The 23,017-nt window shown below is 53.7% G+C and overlaps 9 protein-coding genes across 9 annotated transcripts; 4 read left to right on the forward strand and 5 right to left on the reverse strand.

The window, feature by feature from the left end:
* Positions 1-683: 683 nt before the first annotated feature.
* Positions 684-1,544, reverse strand: J4E86_007834 (uncharacterized protein; the record flags this gene model as incomplete). The annotated part of the gene is made up of 4 exons (XM_051448349.1): positions 684-793; positions 843-1,248; positions 1,301-1,372; positions 1,512-1,544. 4 exons carry the CDS (start codon positions 1,542-1,544, stop codon positions 684-686), a joined length of 621 nt encoding a protein of 206 aa, XP_051300616.1.
* A 276-nt stretch (positions 1,545-1,820) lies between these two features.
* On the forward strand, positions 1,821-2,448 carry RPL11 (60S ribosomal protein L11; the record flags this gene model as incomplete). Its single annotated transcript, XM_051448350.1, has 3 exons — positions 1,821-1,823; positions 1,879-2,240; positions 2,292-2,448. 3 exons carry the CDS (start codon positions 1,821-1,823, stop codon positions 2,446-2,448), a joined length of 522 nt encoding a protein of 173 aa, XP_051300617.1.
* Positions 2,449-3,942: 1,494 nt separating this feature from the next.
* J4E86_007836 (uncharacterized protein) lies at positions 3,943-5,552 on the reverse strand (the record flags this gene model as incomplete). The annotated part of the gene is made up of 3 exons (XM_051448351.1): positions 3,943-4,566; positions 4,620-5,087; positions 5,139-5,552. 3 exons carry the CDS (start codon positions 5,550-5,552, stop codon positions 3,943-3,945), a joined length of 1,506 nt encoding a protein of 501 aa, XP_051300618.1.
* A 2,975-nt stretch (positions 5,553-8,527) lies between these two features.
* Positions 8,528-9,202, forward strand: J4E86_007837 (uncharacterized protein; the record flags this gene model as incomplete). The annotated part of the gene is made up of 2 exons (XM_051448352.1): positions 8,528-8,863; positions 8,915-9,202. The coding sequence occupies 2 exons, from the start codon at positions 8,528-8,530 to the stop codon at positions 9,200-9,202; spliced, it is 624 nt and encodes a 207-aa protein (XP_051300619.1).
* Positions 9,203-9,652: 450 nt separating this feature from the next.
* J4E86_007838 (uncharacterized protein) lies at positions 9,653-11,100 on the reverse strand (the record flags this gene model as incomplete). The annotated part of the gene is made up of 2 exons (XM_051448353.1): positions 9,653-9,702; positions 9,732-11,100. The coding sequence occupies 2 exons, from the start codon at positions 11,098-11,100 to the stop codon at positions 9,653-9,655; spliced, it is 1,419 nt and encodes a 472-aa protein (XP_051300620.1).
* Positions 11,101-11,804: 704 nt separating this feature from the next.
* Positions 11,805-13,192, reverse strand: J4E86_007839 (uncharacterized protein; the record flags this gene model as incomplete). The annotated part of the gene is made up of 4 exons (XM_051448354.1): positions 11,805-12,566; positions 12,620-12,887; positions 12,942-12,995; positions 13,092-13,192. The coding sequence occupies 4 exons, from the start codon at positions 13,190-13,192 to the stop codon at positions 11,805-11,807; spliced, it is 1,185 nt and encodes a 394-aa protein (XP_051300621.1).
* An 836-nt stretch (positions 13,193-14,028) lies between these two features.
* Positions 14,029-15,235, reverse strand: J4E86_007840 (uncharacterized protein; the record flags this gene model as incomplete). The annotated part of the gene is made up of 3 exons (XM_051448355.1): positions 14,029-14,347; positions 14,395-14,784; positions 14,889-15,235. 3 exons carry the CDS (start codon positions 15,233-15,235, stop codon positions 14,029-14,031), a joined length of 1,056 nt encoding a protein of 351 aa, XP_051300622.1.
* Positions 15,236-15,863: 628 nt separating this feature from the next.
* On the forward strand, positions 15,864-16,474 carry J4E86_007841 (uncharacterized protein; the record flags this gene model as incomplete). The annotated part of the gene is made up of 2 exons (XM_051448356.1): positions 15,864-16,043; positions 16,160-16,474. 2 exons carry the CDS (start codon positions 15,864-15,866, stop codon positions 16,472-16,474), a joined length of 495 nt encoding a protein of 164 aa, XP_051300623.1.
* Positions 16,475-17,162: 688 nt separating this feature from the next.
* J4E86_007842 (uncharacterized protein) lies at positions 17,163-20,122 on the forward strand (the record flags this gene model as incomplete). The annotated part of the gene is made up of 3 exons (XM_051448357.1): positions 17,163-17,443; positions 17,510-18,050; positions 18,101-20,122. 3 exons carry the CDS (start codon positions 17,163-17,165, stop codon positions 20,120-20,122), a joined length of 2,844 nt encoding a protein of 947 aa, XP_051300624.1.
* Positions 20,123-23,017: the final 2,895 nt, after the last annotated feature.

Here is a 23,017-nt window from a genome sequence, read left to right on the forward strand (position 1 = left end):
AACCGAGGACCGAGTTGCGTGGGCGGCTTGACGTGGAAGCTCTCGTGGGTCGGTTTGTCGCAGTTTGCGAGTTGCGGACGCACGACGGACAGGTTGGGTGCCAAGCGATAATTGGGGGGCCGAACAACAGGGACGGTGCGGGAACCGCAGACTGCCTTCCGACAACGGGAAAGACATCACGTGCACGGTGATGCTGGCCGGAAATACGAGGGAATAAATAGGATGGACTGTGTCACAAGGAGCTAGATCGAGTAGAGCTGGCGAATTGCACGTTGTTTGTTCTCCGGTGTCGTGTGGGATGGGGATGAAGCAATTGACATGGTCGCTCACTATGGCGAAGACTTTCAATATAGGCACGTCAAACTTGGGTCATTGGAGCTAATCTCATGGTCAAATTGACGTGACTGATTCTTGTTCTGCATTCAACCCGGTGGTATGCTCGATGCCCCTCCAACTAAACTTCCGTACACTCTCGAACTTGGTATGCTGCCCTTTTGGTGCTTTTTGCAATCACTACCACATCGCATCTTAGGGATACTTCTCCCTTACGATGTGTCGGACGTGTGTCTAGTCCTTTTCCTAGGTATCTCCTGAGACGTGCGATGTAGGCACGCGCCGTGTTCGATCGTCCAATGCCAAATCTTTCCTGTGATGTTTCATCATGATCGTTCGTTGTCCTGCGTCTACCTGCCACCGAAACCAGGAGGCCCACCGCGACCTGGGAAACCGGGCGGTCCTCCGAAGCCTGGTGGTGCTCCGAATCCAGGCGGTCCACCAGCGGGAGGGAACCCGGCTATGGCTTGTTAGCAAACTTCCTCAAGTTATGATCATGGGCAACGTACGTGGTCCACCAGGTCCGCCACGACCTGGGAAACCAGGCGGGCCACCAAAGCCTCCAGGTGCGCCTGGGAAGCCACCTCCGAAACCAGGACCAGGACCTCCAACACCAGGAGCTGGGCCAGTAAGACCGACTGGGAGACCACGTCCAGCAGGACGCGCTACACCAGGTCCCGCAGCCAGCGCCGCAGCAGTAGTTGATCCTCCAGCGTTCCCAAGTCGCGCGGCAGGGTCGGCAGGCGGTGGTCCGTCGACAGATAATGAGATTACGTGCGCGCCACGAATGATGGTAAGTCCAATTGCGCGTCGCTCTTCAGTCTCGGTGACCTGCTGGGTTGCGCCGGGCGCGGCCTTGCCCCTTCTTCGTGTGCGTCGGAACTCTTCTGTGTCGGCGAGAACGAGGTTCATGTGCTGCAGAGATGGAGTTAGCAGAGTAGGCAGAGAAAGGGTACGCGACACTGACCTTGTCGAATGCGAGCATCTGCCCGACCATTTGTCTACCATCTTGGAGTGTAACTTTCATGCGGTAGTTGATCTGAACTTGTAAGTTGCATGCGACTATGAGCGGATTCTGGAGCGCTTACTAGATTTTGCTATATCACCAGACGTCAGTCAGTTTCTATGCGCGTCTTCTCTCAGGTCAAAGACTCGAGCTGCTGGGCGGATTTACTTACCATCTTTCCCTGTCGGTTTGCGGCGCCAGACATGATTGGTAATGCGCGTCCGAGGACGACTTGAAATGCAGGGAAGGGTTTGTAAAAGTTCTGAGAGAGTATCCCCTTGGTGTTGGCGGTAGGCGGGGCGTATGGAGCTGCTGGCTGTTCGCGATAGAAGTTGCAGTTCGGAGCTCTGGCAGCCTGGCACGTGCGCCGCGGCTTGGCTCGCTTAAGCCACCTCCGCTCAAAAATGCCTTGAGAATTGCGACTCCAACACCAGCGACACGACAGCCCACCCATCGACTACTAACCTCCGCAGTCATCACCATGGTACGCACCGATTCTCGACCGCCAATTGCTCTGCGCAAACTAACAGCCATGACAGTCCGACTCCAAGGCCTCCAACCCCATGCGGGAGCTCCGCATCCAGAAGCTCGTCCTCAACATCTCCGTCGGCGAGTCTGGTGATCGTCTCACTCGTGCCGCCAAGGTGCTCGAGCAGCTGTCCGGTCAAACTCCCGTCTACTCCAAGGCCCGCTACACCGTCCGCACTTTCGGTATCCGAAGGAACGAAAAGATCGCTGTCCACGTCACCGTCCGTGGCCCCAAGGCCGAGGAGATCCTCGAGCGTGGTCTCAAGGTCAAGGAGTACGAGCTCCGCAAGCGCAACTTCTCAGAGTCTGGCAACTTCGGTTTCGGTATCAGCGAGCACATCGACTTGGGTATCAAGTACGACCCCAGCATTGGGTATGTGGAATCTGGATCCTGAGCGAGGGAGACATTGGCTGACTGGAGCAGTATCTACGGTATGGACTTCTACGTCTGCATGACCCGCCCCGGTGAGCGCGTCGCCAAGCGCAGGCGGTGCCAGAGCAAGATCGGCGCCTCCCACAAGGTCAACCAACAGGAGACCGTCAAGTGGTACAAGAACCGATTCGAGGGTATCGTCCGATAAACGTATCGTCGGTTTGGGGGAAAGGAACGAAGTGAAGATTTTGCACGATCACCAGCATTTTCGGTCTCGGGGGGTTCGGTCCTACGGAGTCCTGGAATGTATCTTACAAAAGAGCAAGCATTGAACTTGCGGCCTATCAATGGAGCGACCTCGTCTCTAACGAGCGGGTCTACGATCACAAACACAATGGAGGCTTCACTTGGGTGAATGTTCCGCATAACCATTGTATGATCATCTCTGCTCGATGTCGTCGCATGTGATGTGTCTGTTCTGTTGTTGCACTGACATGACAGGATCGACTAGTACCCCAAGATACTCGAATGTCATCACACTTGATCTACATGCCTGTGCGGGACAAGTGTGAATGACTGTAAGGTTGAGACGTCTAGACGCACATCTCACGTAATGCAGATTTGAGGACTAACTGCGCGATCCAAACATGTCGTCATACTTGCTTATCTTCGCGTGGATATACAGTAGGTGCGGTACAGCATCCCCGCCACCAAGAACGTCGCGAGACATCCAGGCGTCGCCCAAGCCTGCAAGTGGCGCGCATACAAGGGCTATGACTTGAACATTCAACGCGATCTCATGAACATCTCGTTATTGTACATCTGAGTTCTTTGACAGACACAAACCGTTCGTCCGGCGCATGTACATAACTTCCGAAATAACACAAGCACCATCATATATATCAGCCATAATACTCCCGTCTACATCAATGACCACCCTCATTTCTCCCGTCAGTCCACTTCATCTCACGCTCAGCCACCGGATTACGCAATTACCAGTTCACGCGCTGTGCCTGCGGCAAAGCAGGCCGGGCGGCTGCGAGCGCCCCGTAGACCTCTCCTGCGGCCGTGGGTCACGGTGGAGTAGTTTGGCGAGACGCTCGGGTTGTGTGCGTGGCGTAGTCGCTGACGTTGACTGTGAGGCGTGGTTTTGCGGTGTTTGGGGTTGAATGACAGAGTGGTTCGATGGTCATGCGCTGTGTGCATCGTGTTGGCAGCGATTTTCCACGAAAGAATTCGCCGAGTGTTGCGGATGATGGTAGTAGTATAGATACAACATGAATCAGTCACAACGTAAGCATACGGGAATTCAAGTTTTGAAAGGTAAGATCTTTGTATTTCATCTGGCATTCTCAAAGATCACAATAAATCTGATTCTGCTCCATTCTGCTGCAGCAACCCCCCATCCCTCATGTCATATACAACGAGAGGCGTAGTAAGGAGGCATTCTTACTTCAAAGGTATCTTAAAAACATTCCCAATCCCAAAACACCGATTAGCGATAGACGGAGAGACAGACAAAGGAAAACACAAAGCCCGGCCGAAGCCTCGCTTCAAAGGGGTGGAAGAATGTACATTTCCTGATATCGTTGTGCGAAAACCATGCAACCAGATTCCAGATTGATTGAGAAGAGAAAGGAGAGGTGACGATGCGCGCTAAATCCACAGTACAACACACGTTCAAGCAGCAAACTCAACGGCTTTATCGCTGACCTGTCACTGAAGAGCCAAAGTCAAAGCCTGTGGGTTGTTGCTGTTGTGGAGGTGGGTATGAGGGCGATGCTAGCGGTGTGTAAGCACCGGGGATGGGAACAGCAGCGTACTGCTGTTCACCCGGCGCAGCAGCAACATGCTCGTTCCTCCTTTCTTGGAAGCCTGGAGATGGCAGTGGTGGGGATACGGTGCCTGTCCGTGCGGGTGCAGAGTCGAAGCCATCTTGCTCGATTTTGGGTGTGGCACCAGTGACCTTGATAGGCGGTGCCTGGAGAGTGAATGGTTGGGGCTGAGCAATCTCGCGAGCGTAGGCGTATTGGACCTTGTCGCTCTCGCCAGCCTCAGCGGCAGAGTGCGGGTCAACGTACATTGGGTGACCTGGAGGTGGGCGCCAGCCGCCGGAGCGGGGAGACATGGGACCAAAGCCAGGGGTGTTGGGTGCGGATTGCGAGCGAAGCTGGGCGAGGTAGAGATCGGAACGGGCACGGTCGCGCATGGCCATGGACTTGCGGAGCTTGCGCTTAGACCAGAAGCGGTAGAAGACGATGCCGTAGATGGCAATGACTAGAACTTCGATTACGACTTCGATGATGCAGCAAACGAGAGCCCAGTTCTGATGAAGCGTTAGTATTCATTCTCCGTTGCCACCATGAAGAGTGTGCTTACCTGAAGACGGCAGACAAGGCCGTAGGCGATATCGTCCTCGAAGAGATGTCGTCGCTTATTGTCAACGCAGGACCAACCCCACATGTCTTTGTTGTTGTTCTGCGCTTTGCTTTGGTTGAATACGGCTGCACCAACACCCCACATGACGATGCTAAAGATGAAGAATCCAACAGCAAAGACAGTGTAGTATGCCGCAACCTTTTCAGCTCGATGGTGACCTCCTCTCCAGTAGGCGATGATGACAAAGATAGACATGACGAGGGAGACGCAGGCGATGGACAGCAGAAGAATCTGAGGCCAGACCTTGGTGTTATCGGCCCATGGTGGAAGGTTGTTCCTTGGTGCGAGGTTCTTTGTGGCGTTGAAGATGGCAAAGGCACTGGCGACCATGGCAAGGACGATGAGCGAGCAGGCAAAGTTGATGCCCCGTAGGAAGATCTTTGCTAGTCGAACGCGAACCTTGATTTTCTATGCATTATTAGCAACTGCATGTGACTGAAAGACTGACTGAAGACTTACCAAATCCTTTGCTTGCTCCTTGTCGGTCATGGCTTCCCGCTTCTCAAGCTGATGCTCTTCCCGGAAGGTAGGGCTCATGATTGACATTGCGCCGGCCGGCGTCCGGGGCGGAGCGCCAGGCGACTTCAATGCACTCTTGAGTGGGGTTTTGGGGGTTGGTGGAGGAAGGTACCTCCGATCGGTTTCCTCCATCTCGACGGATTGCATGTAGCCGAAGCCTGTGTCTGCGATCTGGGGTTGTGGCTTGTAGTGGTTGGTTGGGTACTCGATGGGCGACCGAGGAGGATCAACCGGCGAGTAGACTGATGTTGCTTCGGCGAAGCGTGCTGCGCGTGGAGTCCTGACGTCGAGGGAGTCTTTGGAGCCTCGTCGTTCAATCGTGATCTGGGTAATCTTCTTATCGTTGGCGGCCATTCTAAGAGAATCCAAGGTTCACTCGAGGAAGCTGGAGGCTTTCATGTAGTGGAGACGGGAGAGAGAGGTAGAAATGTAAGACAGGACGACGACGACCAAAATCCAGGCCAGCTTAGACCAGTCGCAAGAGGGTAAGAGAGACAAATGATAAAAGACGCACGACGTATTACAATAAGAGACCTGCTGGAGAAAAGACGAGGTCTAGCAATGGGCGAAGCGCTGGGCTTTTAGGCTCAGGGCGCTTCGAGGAGGGAACGGTCGAGGATTGGATAGTGGGGAGCACGGATGGTAGCAGGTGGAGAAGGTTGCGATGGGAAAGCGGGCGGGTACTTACAACGTTCTAAATGTATGGCGCCTAGAGGAAGGCTGCTGGGAGTACTGCAGGTGGGCGTCTGATAGGCTGGGTGGGGAGACGAGCTGGATGCCAATGGCGCGCAGAGCGAGGAGGGGAGTGGTGGCCCAGAAATAGACGCCCGGATGAAGTCGATAGACGATTTACAAACGACGCGCATCCAGACCTGGACACTGCAGCGCGAAGAGCTTGGTTTAAGGGCAAATCTGACAGGGTGCTTATGCCGTCAGTCAGCGTGGCAATGGCAGTTTTCCTCGCAAGGCCGTTGGATGGGTCAGTTGTGCGTGTCTGCTCTTGCGCCTCCAGACGTTGTGAGGGCCGTCCGAGGTATAGGTAAAACGAGGAACAAAGCCATGCCCACGCCTCGTGCCCTCGGGAGCGAACTCTGTCCAGCGAGCTGGCGTCGCGGTCGGCAGGGCATTGAGTGGCTGACGTCCAATGAATGCAAGACGTTTGACGCCTGCAAAACGCGACATGGTGGTTGTCGCCGGTGAGTGGTTGAAGGGTGCAGGGCCTGTGCATCACGCAGAGTGGGCGCTAGGGCGGATTAAGCTTGCGGGAAGCGCGCAGCAAACTCAGACGACCAATGGCGGCGGGAAGGAGCCTCCAAGACGAGAGGGAAGGCGCCGCCCCGCTCTGATAGCGGCCCACCTCTCGTCGAGTCCAAGGGCGACATCGAGTCCCGACAAGACAGCAACAGCAAGACACCACGGCACCTGCGTGTCTCCGATCCGCCCTTGAGCAAGCTCGGTCGCGCCATGGCCCGCTGGCAACGACTCGAATAAAGGATCCGCACGCCCGCTCGCACTTCATCAGCAGCCCATCTGGATCAATCCAAGAAGCCTTGGCTGTAAGCAGCTATCAATGCCGCTGTCGTGATGTGAGCGCTGCTGCATTGTGCGCCCAGGGTCTGCTGCACGACCAGGCACAACGCATGCTAATTCCCTTCGGATCGACTCACTAGCCTCCGACCATGATATTTACCTGGATATCGTCGGCCCTCTAGCTGCCTTAAGGTAGTTTTGTTTCGTTTCTTGCTGCACGGTTATTTTCGTCCATGGCTGCATCGTGGGGTAGTACGAGACCATGGCAATGATGCGCCAGGCTGCTAATAGGGAAACATCCTTCTTAGCAGTGGCGCGTTCGGATCTCTCATGAGGCCACGTTGGTCTTGGTCAGTGGGCCGTCGCGTGAGTTGACGGGAGGATGGAGACTGCCATGAGTTGCGCCTGTTCCCGCCCGTGCCTCATCACCTACGCCCCAGGGCCCGTCCCACTATGCAGACGATGCTGATGAAGTTCGCAGTTATCAGTCTCGGCTTACTCGTAGTCAAGACACCAACGCCCTTCCATGAACATCACGAGTACAAACCCGGGCTAAAGCTCTGCAATCTTCGCAATCGACACAGCCCAAAACTTGTCCCATCTCCAGTCGCTTCATCGTGTTCCTCGTCCCAGCCTGCAGGCGCCTGCATTTGCCACTCCTCCTCCATCATGCTAAATCTTACCAGCCTCCCATCTTCACCAGCCTAATAATACCCCATCTCATGCATATCCTCGTTTCCATGCCCATAATTTACTACACTGGGACCATCCGTTCTCCGCCGGATGCACGGCGGATGATCAGCCGGGGCCAAAACGGTCAGGCAACCCGTTTCGAAACTATTTTACCCTCTTTTAGCTTTCCAAAAACTCTGGCAGCACGTGGCCTGTGCGAGCAACTCCATAATCCTCCGCCTCCAGCTCGGATGGACTGTGCAATGTCAGAATATCTCACTCTAGTAGTCAATACAGCCATCTGATACCGGCATCCTTCACATTTAGTTCTGCATGCAACTATTTAGAGACTGCAGCACGCGACGCCGTTCCACATCTGCCTAAGAATACGAGACTCAGTCCTAAGTAAGCTTCCCACGCTCCTTCATACTTTAGTCCATTTCCAAGCAGTGTGAACAGCTTCTGCGTCATACACGTGTATATCACTATCACTAGATGTTTGCATAGGGCTTGAGTTGGTACAGAGGTGATGATGCAAGGCTATTGAATACACTACAAGGCCAGTGCCGTCATTACCGTTCAGACATTGCTTCCGAAACTTCTCCGCTGCCGCGGCTGCCGTTTAAGCATTTGTTTAGAAGCTTCTCCACCACCCCGGTTTGCAAACAACGTCATTCTCCGGAGTCAAAGGCACGACCGCTACTACCTTGGTGCCCACGGCCTGACTTCATCAGCATCCTCCCCTTCGTTACTGAAGAGGCGACACATTGCTAGTAATCAAGTTCAGGGAGACAAATCTCGTATAATGGCATCTTGTACGTGTGCCTTCGCCAGCAACTGGCAGGTATATTCAGTGGATATCTGACAAGTGGCAAGTCTTGTATTCTACCAAAACAGGCAGCAAAAGCACATACCCGCTCCCAGACGGCCTCAACGCCGATGGCATTCTCCAGATCCTGCACAATCATTCTGTGCTATCCCAGATATTCTGGCCACACTCATCTGCCACGATCCGCATCCAGCCGAGTTCCATGTCAAACGTGTCCACTTTTCTCGTTGGGCAGCATGGGTCGGAATACAAAGCGACCCTGTGTAGCCAGCCAGATGGGGTGGTGTGCACCGAAGAAATGCCGCTAGGACTCAAGGCTACAATCACTTATGCGGTAGTTGATCGCGATCGACTTGCCAAACAGCAGATCGCACGTAGCGAAGAAAGCGAAGCAGGCTCGACTTCAAGCTTCCTCAATATGTCCAACTCGTCCACCACACCGCTGGATCACCAACACTACCTGCTCGAGGAGATAGCAGCAACTGCTTTCAAACCACTCGCTTCTTTCATCAAAATAGCGCAAAACAAGCTCATTCCCAAAACAGAGAATCTAGTGAAGGTGTTGGAGCATCTGGGTGGGCCGCAGAAGGATCTCATTGCTGCGTTGTCGGAGTTGAATGGCATCAGAACACATGTAGATGCCGATGTTTCGCTGGACAAGGCAAAGGATGGATAGCATGTAAAGTTTGTCGCTCTGTGGCCGCAAGTATACTTGACAAGCGCAAAACGTACGAGGACGTACTTTACCAACGGCGGTCTCGACTTTGTTGACTGCTTCAGCGACTCGCAAGACGCCTGTCTGCTCAACACTGATTCGGACTACCAGCAGATAGATAGGGATGTGCAGTATTACTACCCTGGTCTAGAGAATACCTGGCGCGCCAAGGTTCAGATTTATGATCAGAGCGCTAGGACTACGATTGGGTCGGGGAGTGTTGCGGCTTTTGGAGAAGTGATCATGCGAGCAGTGTAGTGCCATGTCAGGCGTCCGAATGGTATGCCCGCGTCTCATCAATGTCGGGCTGCGTAATGGTCTTTCACGGGGATACGAGTTGAAGGGTTGCCTCGGTGTGAGGGGTGTAGATAATACAAGTGAAGGATGAATGTATTATCATATGAATACAAGCGCGTCTTGACGCTTGCTCGAAAGCTGTCCACAGTGAGATTATCAGAGGATGAATAAATAGAAAATAGTACAATGGAAACGTCATCCGGCCTTCCATGAAAGAAGTGACGCGAAGGAGGGCCTCATTAGTCCTTCAAAACCCCAAGTTAAGGTCCAGATAACTTCTTATCTCTGCCTAACATCTTACCATAGAACAACGGTTCAGGATACAGGTCCTCTTCATCGTCGCTTGACGAGTTTTGTTCACTGACCTGATACCTATCCAGTCCATCGTCTACCCTACCCTGGCACGCAAAGCTAATTTCCGAAAATGTCTTCTTTCTCCCTGAGTGTACGCTGTCTAGAGTCTGCATAGCAGTTTGCTTCAACGACTTACCGGTCTTCAACGTTGGTCCTACGACCTTGTCGTGCCAGTGTGTCGAGTGAGCGTCGTCGTTCGCATCTACATTTGCTTTCCCTCGGCCGTTGCGTTTGCTCTTAGCAGGACTGAGATGGAACCCAGGGAGATGAAAAGCTCGAGGTGAGGGTCGGCCAGTTTCTTTAGTCTTCTCATGGACGTAAGACGGCTGGGAAAAGGGAACGTCAGTGCGGGTTACGGGAAGGGGAAGTTCAGCTGTAGGTCCGGCAATTCTACCGCGTTCTACAGTTACGTTGACTGTGGTATCTTGGATTGGTTCTATTAGTGGGACAGGACGTGAGATCTTGGACTTCAAAGATTGAGGTGCTCTGGAAGGCGAATGTTTCCACCATGAGTTGGACTCTTCCTTCTCAGCGGGCTGTTGGAAATCTACGATTGGCACGTCTTTAGCTCTTCGTACCTTCGGTGCTGTGTCTATTCTTGGGAAGGGAGGGTGAGCGTTGCTCACATCAACTATTGATCCAACTGTTCTTTCAGCGGCTATCGGTGGTCCATAGATTGAGCTCAAGAAGCCAGAATCTCTCCGCGCATCTGGCCTGTCGGGTATGTTTACTTTGTTACTGTTATCAGTATGAGACGTCCGCGGCCGCAGCGGTGGGAAGAGAACTCCATCAGGACTTGTTGGGGGTGGAAGAGGACAAGGCGGTCGCCTTTCGATCTTCACTTTCACCATTGTTTCGGGAGGCCTGATCTCAGAGGGCCCATTATCAGCTTTCTTATGGCCAAGTGTCTGCTGGTACGCTTCCCAAACCTTCTGTCCCTCACCCTTTGGGCCTGCAGTGTAGATGTTCTTAGCTGTGCGGTACCAATGAGTCGGACCGGAAACAGCTTGCTTCTGTTCACGTTTTTGCTTCCGGATTGTAGCTTCATCAGCATCAGATGGTTTATCCAAAATCTGGTTCTTCCGCATGCGCTTTGTTCCTTGCTCAGGCCGTACTGTTGACGCTGAACAGCGAGGAAGGACGGCCGAGTCTGATATCTTCCAGGTCTGTTCAAGCTTCGAGAAGTCGAGAAGTCTTGGTGCTACTACATAGCTTTCCTGGTATGATACCTTCGTATTGGTTGCAGAAGGCTTTGAAGATAGTGATGGTGGTTTTGTCTCGTGTCTTATCGATGACGACACACGCGTCTCGGTGGGCCCGTCATTTGAGTCGCTGAGTAAACTGAACTTGTAATGGTTGGGCTGTGTTGGCCGCTGCTCAGTGTCAAGTTCCTGTTTGATTACCATCGAAGGGCCAGCTGTGACCCATTTCGTACCCCTCGTGTTCCGTCGCATGCGGTGTTCATTCTTGGTAAATGGATTAATGACTGTTCGCGGGTTAGCCATGGCGGAATGAGCTTGAATGGTTATGACCTCGCCTTCGGAGATTGACGGAAGGGCACGTCTAGCTGTACGGTGTGGACGTAGTCGATGACGTAGTGAGCAGTGGTTACGGGAAAAGGGTAGCGAAGACTTGATGTGGAGCGAGAGAACACGCGCGCACGAGAACGACAATGCATGCAAAACTCTTGAATGAAGTCAAACATCGTATTTCAAGTCACAGTACAGGCGTGTGAGACAAAGCGTTACAAGATAGAACAGCGCTCCAGACTATACAGGCCTTGTTCTGAGCGCTCAAGACGACTGAACAAAGCAATTCACTTCTTACATCCTTTGCAGACTCTTTTGCCTCATGACATCATGAGCAGGTTATTTTTTTTGTAAAAGCATTGTCGCGCAAGGCAGGTCAGACCAGTGACAGCATCTGACGCTAGTAGTAGTGTGAACTCAGAACATGTTAAGAGTGAAAGCAACGAGAGAGACGACGCATCGTGATGCCCTGGAGCCTTGCCAAAAAAACCTTCTCGAGAGGTAGCAGACATAGCCCAGCAGCCAAGGCAACACCAAGCACCACGAAAAATGTATGGTGAGTGAACGCATGGAGATTGAACGTAAAGCTTTTGCCATTAAACGCTATCATGGAAGCGCCTCAGTATATAAGGCTGAGCGCAAGGAGATTCGTGAAAAAGGAAAAGGAAAAGAAGTTACTCCTATGAGCACTCTACGCAGCCAACCTCAATACCCTCAATCACCAGAGGCTTACTGTACTCACTTGGGACATTGCCCATTCCCACATCGACATCCTTCACACTGCCCGTCTCACTCTGTGTCTCGCTACCAAGCGCAGAATCGCTCTTGCGCCTCCTAGCCTCAGTCTCTTCTTCAATAAACGCGTACTCGTTCCTCCAATCACACAGCATCTTGCTCGTGACGTTGCTACCGCCACAAAGCACAATGACGACCTTGTCTTCTGGGCGGACTGGGCGGCCGAGGGCCTTCTCGAGTCGTCCATCATAGCAGAGAGCGACGTTAATACCGCAGGCGAGCTCTACCATGATGCGCTCATCGTCTGCGAGGCGCCAACAGCCCATTGCTGCTTCTGCGTCGGGTAGAACGATGCTTCGAACGTTGCCTCGCTGTGCATATTTGAAGGTTGCGTCTGTTACGCGGGCGCAGCCTAGGCTTGTTGCTTGTGATGTGATCTTGGGTAGTGTGATGAGTTCCTTCGCTTGGAGCGCTGCGTTGAGACTCTCGGCGCCAGCAGTCTCCATGGCGAGGATGGTTGTCTTGCTCATTTGGTGTTTATCCATAGACTGGCAGATACCGTTGATTAGGCCGCCGCCGCCGACAGAGCAGATCAGTACGTCTGGCTCGCCTGGGAGTTGAGCCGCGATCTCGTCCATGCAGGTGCTGTTGCCTTGCCAGATGTCTGGGTGATCAAAGGGTGGGCAGTAGATGGTCGAAGTTTGTGCCTGATGGATGCGTCAGTGTCTCAGTCAAATTGTATACCTGGAGAGGACCGTACGTAGGGCATTACATGCTCCTTGAGATATGTGTCTGCATCTTTCCAAGCTGCACCGTATTGGATAACCTCGTACGCGCCCGCTGCTCGTAGTTTGGCAACCATCAAAGGTGCTGTGGCGGTGGGTACAACGACAGTGCACGGTAAGTTGAGAGCGCGAGCAGAGTGGACGGCAGCGAGGCCTGCATTGCCACCGCTGGATGCGAATATGTGAGGGCGCGAGCCTTCTGGGAGTTCTGCGAGACGACGGAGGATGTAGTTGCCAATTCCTCTGGTAGACGAATCAGTACACTATTGAGTAGCGGCTGAAGGGATCGATGCTTACCGTGACTTGAATGATCCAGAAGGTTGGAGATTTTCCAGCTTGAGAAAGATTCTGCTTCTACGATTTAGAATTCCCTTTTCTTGAAGATGGGGCCATATTGTGACGTGAAAGCGAGGAGAGGGGCTAAGGTGAGAGGGAGTGTGACCGTACCATCCCGCTGCTTCAGACAGCGCGTACGACTCTCTCAGAGGAGTCTGAACCCATGGGTTTTGCTGGGGCGCCTCGTCGATGTAGCACTCCTTGACGGCCATGATGAAAGTAGGGAAAGGATTGGGGTATCACAGAATTGTATTAGAAGCAAGTGTAAGATGAGAAGTAGACGAAGAGCTTGATGTTTGGTGTTCAGAAACGCTTTGTTTGGTCGCAGTCTAAGGGTACAAGAGCCACTCCTTTATCTCTACCATGATGGCTTATCGCTCCGCAAGCACCCGCAACCCTAGTGTCCAGGTCCTGGAGCCAGAGGGGTAAAGGCAGCACTGTGGCACATCGAATCCACGATGTGTTGTATCGATTACCCTATAAAGTGCATAAATTACCCTATAGATTCTCGATAAGGAACAAGCGACCACGCTGCGACTGCAAAATGACACAAGCATGAGACCGGTATGCAGCAGCTTGGGCCAGGGTTTGGATTTCCAGAAGCGGTTATCAACGGCGGGACCATTTTCTGCCAGGGTTTGCCGCCTCCAAACAGTGGTGGACTTGGCGCGGCCTTGCCTATCAGAGGACGCGCATCAGTTGTCTATGCGGGTGATGAGTCCAGAAGGCCCGGAGCCGATAACAACTCGGCGAGACGGTGAAGACGGGGTTGGCTGGGAGGCTGATGTTAGGATGACATGACGGCTGCGGGATTGGCGCGAGCGATCCCCGACGGAAAGGAAAACTCTCGCACATGAGTGGAAGACGCGTCCATGCTCCCATCACGATGCAACTTTCCTGCGATAGCTATCGACGTTTCAGACAGGGCTTCCTCAGAACGAAAACTGCATGCGGACGTCGGAACAGATCATGCGGATCCGCAGACCATGTTGAAAACGCTAGTTGGGTATCTCTGTAATGCTTCTCAAGTTTACGCTAATCATGGGGTTTACGCAGCAACCTTTGGTTGATCGAGGAGGCCTTTCCTAAAGTTCCAGTAGTTTGCTCGGATCGGATCGTACTTTGTCGCCAACAGCTCCAGGGCTTTCTCCGCATTTTCTTTGCTGTTCTCTTCTTCCGCATAGATGTCGGCTAGGAGATCAAGAGCGTGGCTTGAGTGGACGTCGTCTGGCCTCTGCACATCAGCGAATTCACCCGCGAAGTCCTTGAGGGTAGACTTGGGAAGTTCCGCTGCGCGAATGATACCCAAGACATAGTTCCATGGGCTCTGGTTCTGGGGCGCTTTCCGGATGGCTGCTTTGGTGTACCTATGGGGTTAGTATCGTCGAGCAGCTTGGGGCGATAACAGACATACTCTATCTCCCGATTCACAAGATCTGCGCTTGGCTTCTCCTCTCTACCGCCAACGACTAGGTAGTAGCGATGGTTCCAGGCAGAGTTGTTGCGCACATCTTCCTCGATCATGCTGTGTGTCCACTCGAGCTCTTCGGGCTTGTCGAAGAGATCGAAGCGCTTGACCAGCCATTGCCTGTAGCTCCACACATGGTAGTTCTTGGAGTCCAATTCCAACATGGAGTTTATGAACTCTGGTTCGCCCTCACATGAGCCGAGCTCGTCGATGATGGTGTGTCGATGGTGCCAGATCTGGTAGTTCTTGAGGTGCTTTAGTGCGGTCGGGTTGAGCCATGCGATTTCATCCTTCAGTGATCGACCAATCTCAGAGATGGTTTTGGCGCGGTAGAGCCTGCGGGGGGGTTAGCAGGGTGGGTGTTGGAGAGCTCCCTGTGCGACTGCTGGTAGGCAGTGTCTCCTCCGAAACTCCGCAACTTGACCGAGCATACGACGTACCAGACAGTGTAGTGCGCGGGGTTCATGCTGATGATGTGCTCCGTGAGGCCGAGCACCCGCTCGCTGAACTCGTTCTTTGCCATGACGGCGCGCAGGTAGCCCATGGCCTCGCTGTACTCCTCCGTGTATGCGATGGCAGCGAGCGGATGCAGGCCGCCGTCATCCTGGGGAAGTGGCTCAATGTCCGCCCATGCCTCGTCGTCGTGGTAGTATTTCGGCATTCTTTCCCTGACGCCTTTTGCCTTGGGGTTGGTGGGATATGCGCTCGCAGGTAGCAATGCGCGCAGCAGGCGATATGGCGACAGGAAGATGGTCTCGAGCCAGGCGCGAATGAAGTTCAAGGCCATAGTGGGGTGCGAGCTTATGTCCGCTGCTTGGCAGAAAACCAACGGTTGCCATGCTCTTTTCAACCGTGTTCGCAGAACAATAGCAAGCCATTTGCACATGCATCAGACGCCCTTTCCACGCTTCCCGTTTGTGTAGCCCTCCAGTCGCACAATAGTACGCCCAAGGTCCTTGGTGTGGCACCCGTATCCGCCTGCGAATAAGGGTGCCCCTTCCAGGAATCTGAACTACTACTCTAGCACCAGAAGCCATGTGCGATGAACAATACTAAGACACCACAATGTAGCTGGGGCTCACTGACATGCAGTCGCCGAGGTAGCCTGCAAGGAGGCCTACAGGCGGACCAAGTGTGTGCATGCGAGCATGATTGATTTCTCAGATGAGGCAGGCGTGACTGGTGGTCATAGGACATCCATCGCAGCAGCTCCTGCACTGGACGCATTTCCAGATGCACTTTCCCCAGCGACAATCCACTCGCGCTTTCTCCCACGTCAGCAGATAGCAGATACGCCGTTGCCAGAGCTTGCCCAAACAGACAAGAGGTCGTCTGCTGCATTACCTCTTCCGCTTCAACCCCTCCACAGCCTTCACTATCGCACACACAAGAGCAACACGCTTACCAGCCCCGCAATGCCCGTCGCGGAAGAGCTGGCGGCCAAAGACGCCTTGATCAAGAAGCAGCGTGACGTCATCGCCAAATACCTCATCCTCGACATCGAAGACTTTCTGGCCGAGGCGCGCGAGAAGGCAGAAGCCGAGACGGCAGAAGCGTATGAGCGTGCGTTGGCAGAGGAAAAGGCCAGGGGCAGAGTATGTCGAGCTCATAGGGGCTCATCGCCAAACCGTCGTCGCTCGCTCTGCATCGCCCAAGACATTGCATCCTTCATTTGTTGCCGACAAGGTGGCTGACTCGCTTCTCTGCACAGTTGGCGAAATGGAAAACAATCTACAAACTGCAATACGACGGCGTCCCACTGCGCAGCATCATCTACTACAACCTCCGCAGCCTCTGGGAGTCTTGGGGCACCAATCCGTACCATTTGCACGCCGCCTGGTACGCCATCATGCTGACCTTGCTGTTGCTCTGGCTCATCGGCAGCATCGTTTGCGGATACTACGAAGCGGAGCAGGAGAACGGCAGCGTGCGACTGGCGAAGCTGTGCAGGGGCATTCTGGGCTCCATCCCGCCAATTGTGCAGTTCATCCTCTTCTTGTTCCCGCCGCTGTTTGTACAATTCTGATGAGACATGGGCTGATGCGGGACGGCAGTGTCGGCTGAGACCTATGGGGCGAAAGTGCTTGCCCATGGCATACGTGATAGCAAATTAGGGTAGAAGGGTGTAATGGGAGGGGGACGTCTAGGGAAGTAGCTTAAGGCACGGAATCTTACAATAATGAACGCATCATGTAACAGCCAGCAGAGTCACGATGAGCATCTGGCAGTGGATTGAGTTCTCCAATCGCCTGAAATGCTCTTTCGCTCACGATGTATCGAATAGACGGTCTCTTTACAGCAAAAGGTGCCGATGCGCTTCGTCGTTTTCTCGTCTCATGTTGCGCACCGCTACAAGAAAAGACTGGTCGCTTTGTTTGCCGATTGAGCGCATGTCTTGGGCGTCCGAGACAAAGACACTGTATCCTCACAGGTATATCTGGAGAGTAACTCGACCGTTGATTGCGATTTGCGTCTCCTCATCTCCTTGACCAAACCGCAATCGGAGCGTGCCTGGCAACCCCTGTCTGTGATGTCACCTGCTTCCGCGCCTTAGCGTGCCAGGTACCTGAAACCCTTATCCCCTTATCGTCTCCTCCCCCGTCCAACGGTCGCGAAATTTCGCGAACACCCTCGTGCGACAAACGTCATAAAGCCTTCCCCGCCGTCGCGCAATTCATCTCTCGTATCTCCCAGCACCTATTGTTCGACGCGCAATGCCTCCTAAACGACGCGCCTACGAGGCCATTGACCTCACAGGAGACGACGATGCGCCCGCCTACTCTTCGAGCCCGCACCGCGCACCCAAGCAAGCTCGTACATCGCACAACCAAGCGCAACGCACTACATCTGGCTCGTCGCAAGCAGACGCCATCTTTATCGACGAAGACGACGAAGACGACGCCTCCCAGGAAGTCCCGGATGCGACGCAAGCATACAACCAGCAGCAGTACGACTACATACTATATGGCATCAAGGACGACAAGGTTGTGGGCTTGTGATTCTACAATGGATACGCAACGAAGGGCGAGATGGTGATTCTGAGTCGCGAACCCCACAATAGGTTTGACAGTAATGCGATCAAAGTGAGCAACGTACAAGGTGCACAGATCGGACACCTTCCACGAGGACCCGCATCCAAGTTGGCCAAATACATGGACGAGCGCAGTCTGCTTATCGAGGCGCAGCTCACAGAGGAGAAGGGCGAATATGACTGCCCTATGCAGCTTAAGCTATACGGCACTAATGACCCAGCCGTGAAGCAACAGCTCATGACACGGATGCGACGCGACGGACTTCCTATCGGACATGCTTCAGACCAACAGCGCAAGGAAGCTGCGACTGCGAAGGCGGCTGCGAGGGAACGCGAGCGTATAGCCAAGCAAGCCGCCAAAGAGGCCAAAAAGAAGGGCGCTGCCGTCGTGGGTGTTGCGGGTAGCCAGGCACCCGAGAGTAGCATGGGCGAATTTGCTGGTAGCTCTTCACAGGGACCAGGTCTCGTGCCAGGGCCTAGTATGGAGGACATCATCGGCGGAAGCCTACGCTTCAACCCAAGAAACGTCGAGGAGATAGTGGAAGAGTACGGCGTCAAGGAAGAAGACCTGGTAAGTGATGCGCACGTGCGACACCAGTATCTACCACTAACATTCGGCAGGCGAAAATGCCACAAGCGCCCCAACCCGACGCTCTTCTCACTGAGCTGCACCCCTTCCAGCTGCAAGGCCTGCAATGGATGCTCGACAAGGAAAGCCCCAGACTACCAGCACCGAACACCAAAGAAGTGGTCCAGCTTTGGCGACGACACACTCGCGACCAGAACGCCTTCACGAACGTAGCAACGAGCTTCTCGATCAAGAATCCAACACTAGCTTCTGGGGGTATCCTGACCGATGACATGGGCCTGGGAAAGACTATTCAGACCATCTCGCTCATTCTGGCGGATCGTGCACTGAACCTCCGCGCAGACGATTCATCCGGTGCCACGCTGATCCTCGCTCCCGTATCGGTGATGAGCAACTGGAGCACTCAGATGAAGAAGCATGTCAAGCCCGAACACGCTCTTCGTGTTATGTTCTGGCACGGTCAAAGGAAGGAACCCATCACACCCAAGTCGATCGAAAACTACGATGTCGTGATCAGCACTTACGAGTCTGTTGCTTCTGACTGGTACTCGCAGACGAAGCCTACTGTTCCACGACGATCCGGACCCTTCTCTATCAAGTGGCGCCGAGTCATCCTCGATGAGGGCCATGGCATAAGGAACCCGAAAGCCAAGAAGACAATCGCCATCACCAATTTGATCGCGCAGTCCCGCTGGACGCTTACTGGCACTCCAATCATCAACAATCTCAAGGATCTCTACTCTCAAGTCCGTTTCCTACGTCTTTCGGGTGGTCTTGACTCTTTCGAAATCTTCCACAGTGCCATCATGCGTCCAGTCATGCAAGGCGACGTCCAAGGCCACAAGGTGCTCCAGCAGCTGATGTCAGGTATCTGTTTGCGTCGCAAGAAGGAGATGTCATTCATTGACCTACGACTACCTGAGCTGTCCGAATACGTGCATAAGATCAAGCTACATCCGCATGAACAGGAGAAGTACGACGCCTTGGAGGCTCAGGCTAAGGGTACGCTGGACGTCTACAAGCACAACATCGGGAAGAAGAACGCCGGGGATACTTACCGCCATCTCCTTGAGGTACTGCTCCGAATGCGACAAGTTTGCAACCACTGGCAGCTCGTGGGTGAAGAGCGCCTCGACTCCATCATGAAGCAGCTCGAAGCAGAAGGTGTTGTCGATCTTACAGGAGAGAACAAGGCCGCGCTCCAGAAGATGCTTCAACTCTCCATCGAATCGCAGGAAGACTGTCCGATCTGCTTGGACGTATACAAAGAGCCCGTCATCACCAAATGCGCTCACGTCTTCTGCACTCCCTGTCTAGAACGCGTCATCGAAACCCAACACAAGTGCCCCATGTGCCGTGCAGACTTGGATTCCATCGCAACTACTACAGTGAAACCCGCAAAGGAACTGTCCGGCGCTGCTCCCGCGCCGTTGACACAGGACCAGATCGCCGACAGGCAATCTCACGAGAAGAACACCAGTACCAAAGTTGAGGCACTTCTCGACATTCTTCGGGCATCCGCCAACGACCCCACAAACAAGACCATCATCTTCAGCCAATGGACCTCTTTCCTCGATCTCCTAGAGCCACACCTCACCCTCTACGGTCTGAAGTACGTACGCATAGACGGCTCCATGTCCGCCACACAACGCGACGTCGCCCTCGAAGCGCTAGACTCCGATCCAAAGACGACCATCATGCTCGCCTCACTCGCCGTGTGCAGTGTCGGCTTGAACCTCGTTGCCGCAAACCAAGTCGTTCTGGCGGACTCGTGGTGGGCGCCTGCCATTGAAGATCAAGCCGTGGACCGTGTGCATCGATTAGGGCAGAAGCGCGAGACGAAGGTCTTTCGTCTGGTAGTCGAAGGTAGTGTAGAGGAGCGGGTGTTGGGCATTCAAGAGGAGAAGAGGAAGTTGATGGGCTTGGCGTTTGCGGAGAAAGAGGGCGGGAAGCAGAGGAAGAAGAGGGCTGGAGCTGGTCTGGGTGACCTTCAGAGGTTGCTCGGGACGCAACAGCCTGCTAGTCAGACGCAGATGCAGACACAGGCCGCTTAAGGGGGAAGAGGGTGGAGTCGGATGTTCCGTGTATGATATAGTGTAGTACCCGTGGTTGTGTGTTAGCTATTTCATGGGGTGATCTAATGAATGAACGAGTCTTCTTTTCTATCACTCTTGATCGCTATTGATACATGTCACAGTAGTGTTGATATACTGCTATGAGTGAAGTCATGATGTTTCTTCCGCGGATATGACCGCAACGACCTCGGGATTCACAACGGCAGAGTGATTTTCAACCGTTGGCCCTCAGACAAAGTCGTACTGACGTAATGAGAGGGCATGCAAACGAAGACAACTTTGGTATTTAGGAGAAGGGTCGCTCAGTTGAGGAATTAATTTTTGGGCCTTTGGCGCACGTGTGAAATACGCGTAATAACGAGCAATTCGATATGTATTTATTTCCACGACATCCGATAGCAAACAGTATTTTACCCTTATTCATTGGACTGTCTTTCTATCGTCTGACTATGGTCAATTGCCTGTGAGCATGTTGTGGTACTCCTGGCCAAATTGCACCGGTTTTGATAATGTTCATCGGGATCATAATTCGGATTCGCCACTGCGCAACTCTATCAACGCCGCACGACAATATCGGGAGAAACGAATATTCTCAGACCAGAGACATTCACGTCAATGGCGTGTTCACAGGGTGCGAAGCATATTGGGAAACGGATATAGATTAAACTCGCCAGGGCACGTGTTCGCTGTCGTCTTCGGAGAATTCACCTTGAAGGGGTTCAGCTCCTGACATACACATTCTACGACCATAACATCAACATAACTACTCGCGTCATGAAGCATACATTTCGGAGTGCAACAAAACGGCGCCGCTCAATTTGCAGACAACTTGACGCCGGGAGGTTCACTGCTGTAGATATAGCGCTAGTCCAGCTTCGGAACGACGAATGATGGATGCTTGCTCACAGAGATGAATCGAGTCACTGCAAAGCCACAAGCAAGACATCTGCGCGTTCAGTGCTGCTCAGAAGGCATAGGGCCTCGACTTGAGCGTACTGGTGCAGCAAAGGCTGCGAGTCACGAAAGTATGTTCTACCTTTTTCCAGTGAAGGCGCCACTAGAAACAGGCGCCCCCACAAAGTGTATATGATAGATGATGCAATATGTTCTCTCTGGCAGGTCGACGACACATGAAGGGACATGGAATATGACCCTCAAGCAACCGGGGAAACGGACTATCGTCCTGCGCCGCGAGGAGCAGAAGCAGTACGCAGAGGTGCGAAGTTTTTATGGCCGCCGCACTAGCGCGTCGGCGCGCGCGTTTCTCCGACCGGCACGTGACACCGGCTAAGCTTCGGCGGGCCCGAGGAACCTCAAAAGACTTTTCGCCGCGCGCTCAAGCGACCTCTTCTCTCCATGGCCGCTGATGAATCATTTGAATAATTGATAGGAAGAGTAATACGTGGCTTAGGCTGCGACTGATTACAACATCACTACTTCTGAGGCCTGTTTCACGTTCCTGTTCGGAAGTATTGCGCGGTTGCTGCGGCGCTGTCGCGGAAGCTCGACGCGACCGTTGGATGACACCTGGGTGTTTCGCAGATTGGGGAGCACGCGCAGGCCTGTGAGACGGGCACAGTGCCAGGGACGTATGGCGACTTCGACACAGCCGCTGTCGCTGCTTCAGATCATTCGCCGTTGAGATCTGCCATGTTTCAGCGAGGATCCTGTATGAGATGGATGGGCCGTGGCCACGAGGGCGCAGGGAATGCCCTATTCTCGTCGTCTCTGTTCATGCGGTTTGCATTTCGTATGTTTCCAGAAGATGGCTTTTTGCCTGAGGATGCCGCGAAACAAAGCGCCGTGCGTCTGGATTCATGCGGTGCCTCGGCATTGGCGCGGGATGGAGGCCATGGAGGAACTTTCGGCGTCAGAGCGTAGGAGGACATGTTCGGTCGGACACTGCGGCGTGCGCGCCTCGTGCTCTCGAGTTCTCGACCCGGGTTTCCTTTGCTCTACCGCGGCGCCGCTCGCTTTTGGCTGTACATGTGAACAGAGTCAGTCGGCCCGTACGGCGGCTGATAGCGACGTCGAGTGCTCAGTCAGTCAGTAGTCAACATGATCGGTGAATACCAGGTTGCTTGCAGCCGCGGGGACGCTACGGCTGCCAACTTGCTCGCTGTCTTTACGACTCTGAATTTACCGGTCCTGGACAAAGTTTACGTCAATAAGCTACTATAGTACGTCAGGTTCACATGTTCATGACAATTACCTGCTCGTCTACGCCCCATCCTCTGGTCGAGGAGAACTATCGAGCATGTACAACTTCACGCGCGTCACTTTCAATTGCGATCGTCGTGCCGACGCGCCCGTATGCCCAAGATCTGCGCTCGATCGGCGACTTTCCATACGTTGGGGAGCACAGTCACTAGCCGTCCATGGTCGGTTTGTCCCGCAGCGTTGCGAGACCCTGGTGCCATGAGCACTGGTGGTCTTGTCTCGCCGACTTGGGGAGATGTCGCCTGTCGAGGTCTCGTGTCATGACCAGAGGACGGTCTGCAGAGATTTCGATGACCAGCCAAGGCGCGACGTGCCGAGTGATTTGCGATGAATGGAAGCTTTCGAAACTTAACAGCATTGAATAACACGGGTCTTATCCACCCGGGACCTGGTGCTAACCACATTCACGGTCGTTTCACCGCGGGCTTATCGTATGCCGATATTGTCGATAGAATCCCACGTGTGTCGGGCTGATGGTGAGATCCAGCCCGTAGCGGTGCGACCTCGACCGCCTGCTCTCAGGCCAGCTGCTTCGGCAATAGCCACGACGGCTCCAGAACGCGGACCTGTGGGAATTCCCACTTGCCGTCTCGACTAGACGAGACACATGTCCAACCGATGCCTTTCGCATCAGACACTGGCCTCAACAATGTC

The sequence above is a fragment of the Alternaria arbusti genome (genome assembly GCF_024043155.1).
Source record: "Alternaria arbusti strain BMP 1465 chromosome Unknown scaffold_11, whole genome shotgun sequence".
Lineage (NCBI taxonomy): Eukaryota > Fungi > Ascomycota > Dothideomycetes > Pleosporales > Pleosporaceae > Alternaria > Alternaria arbusti.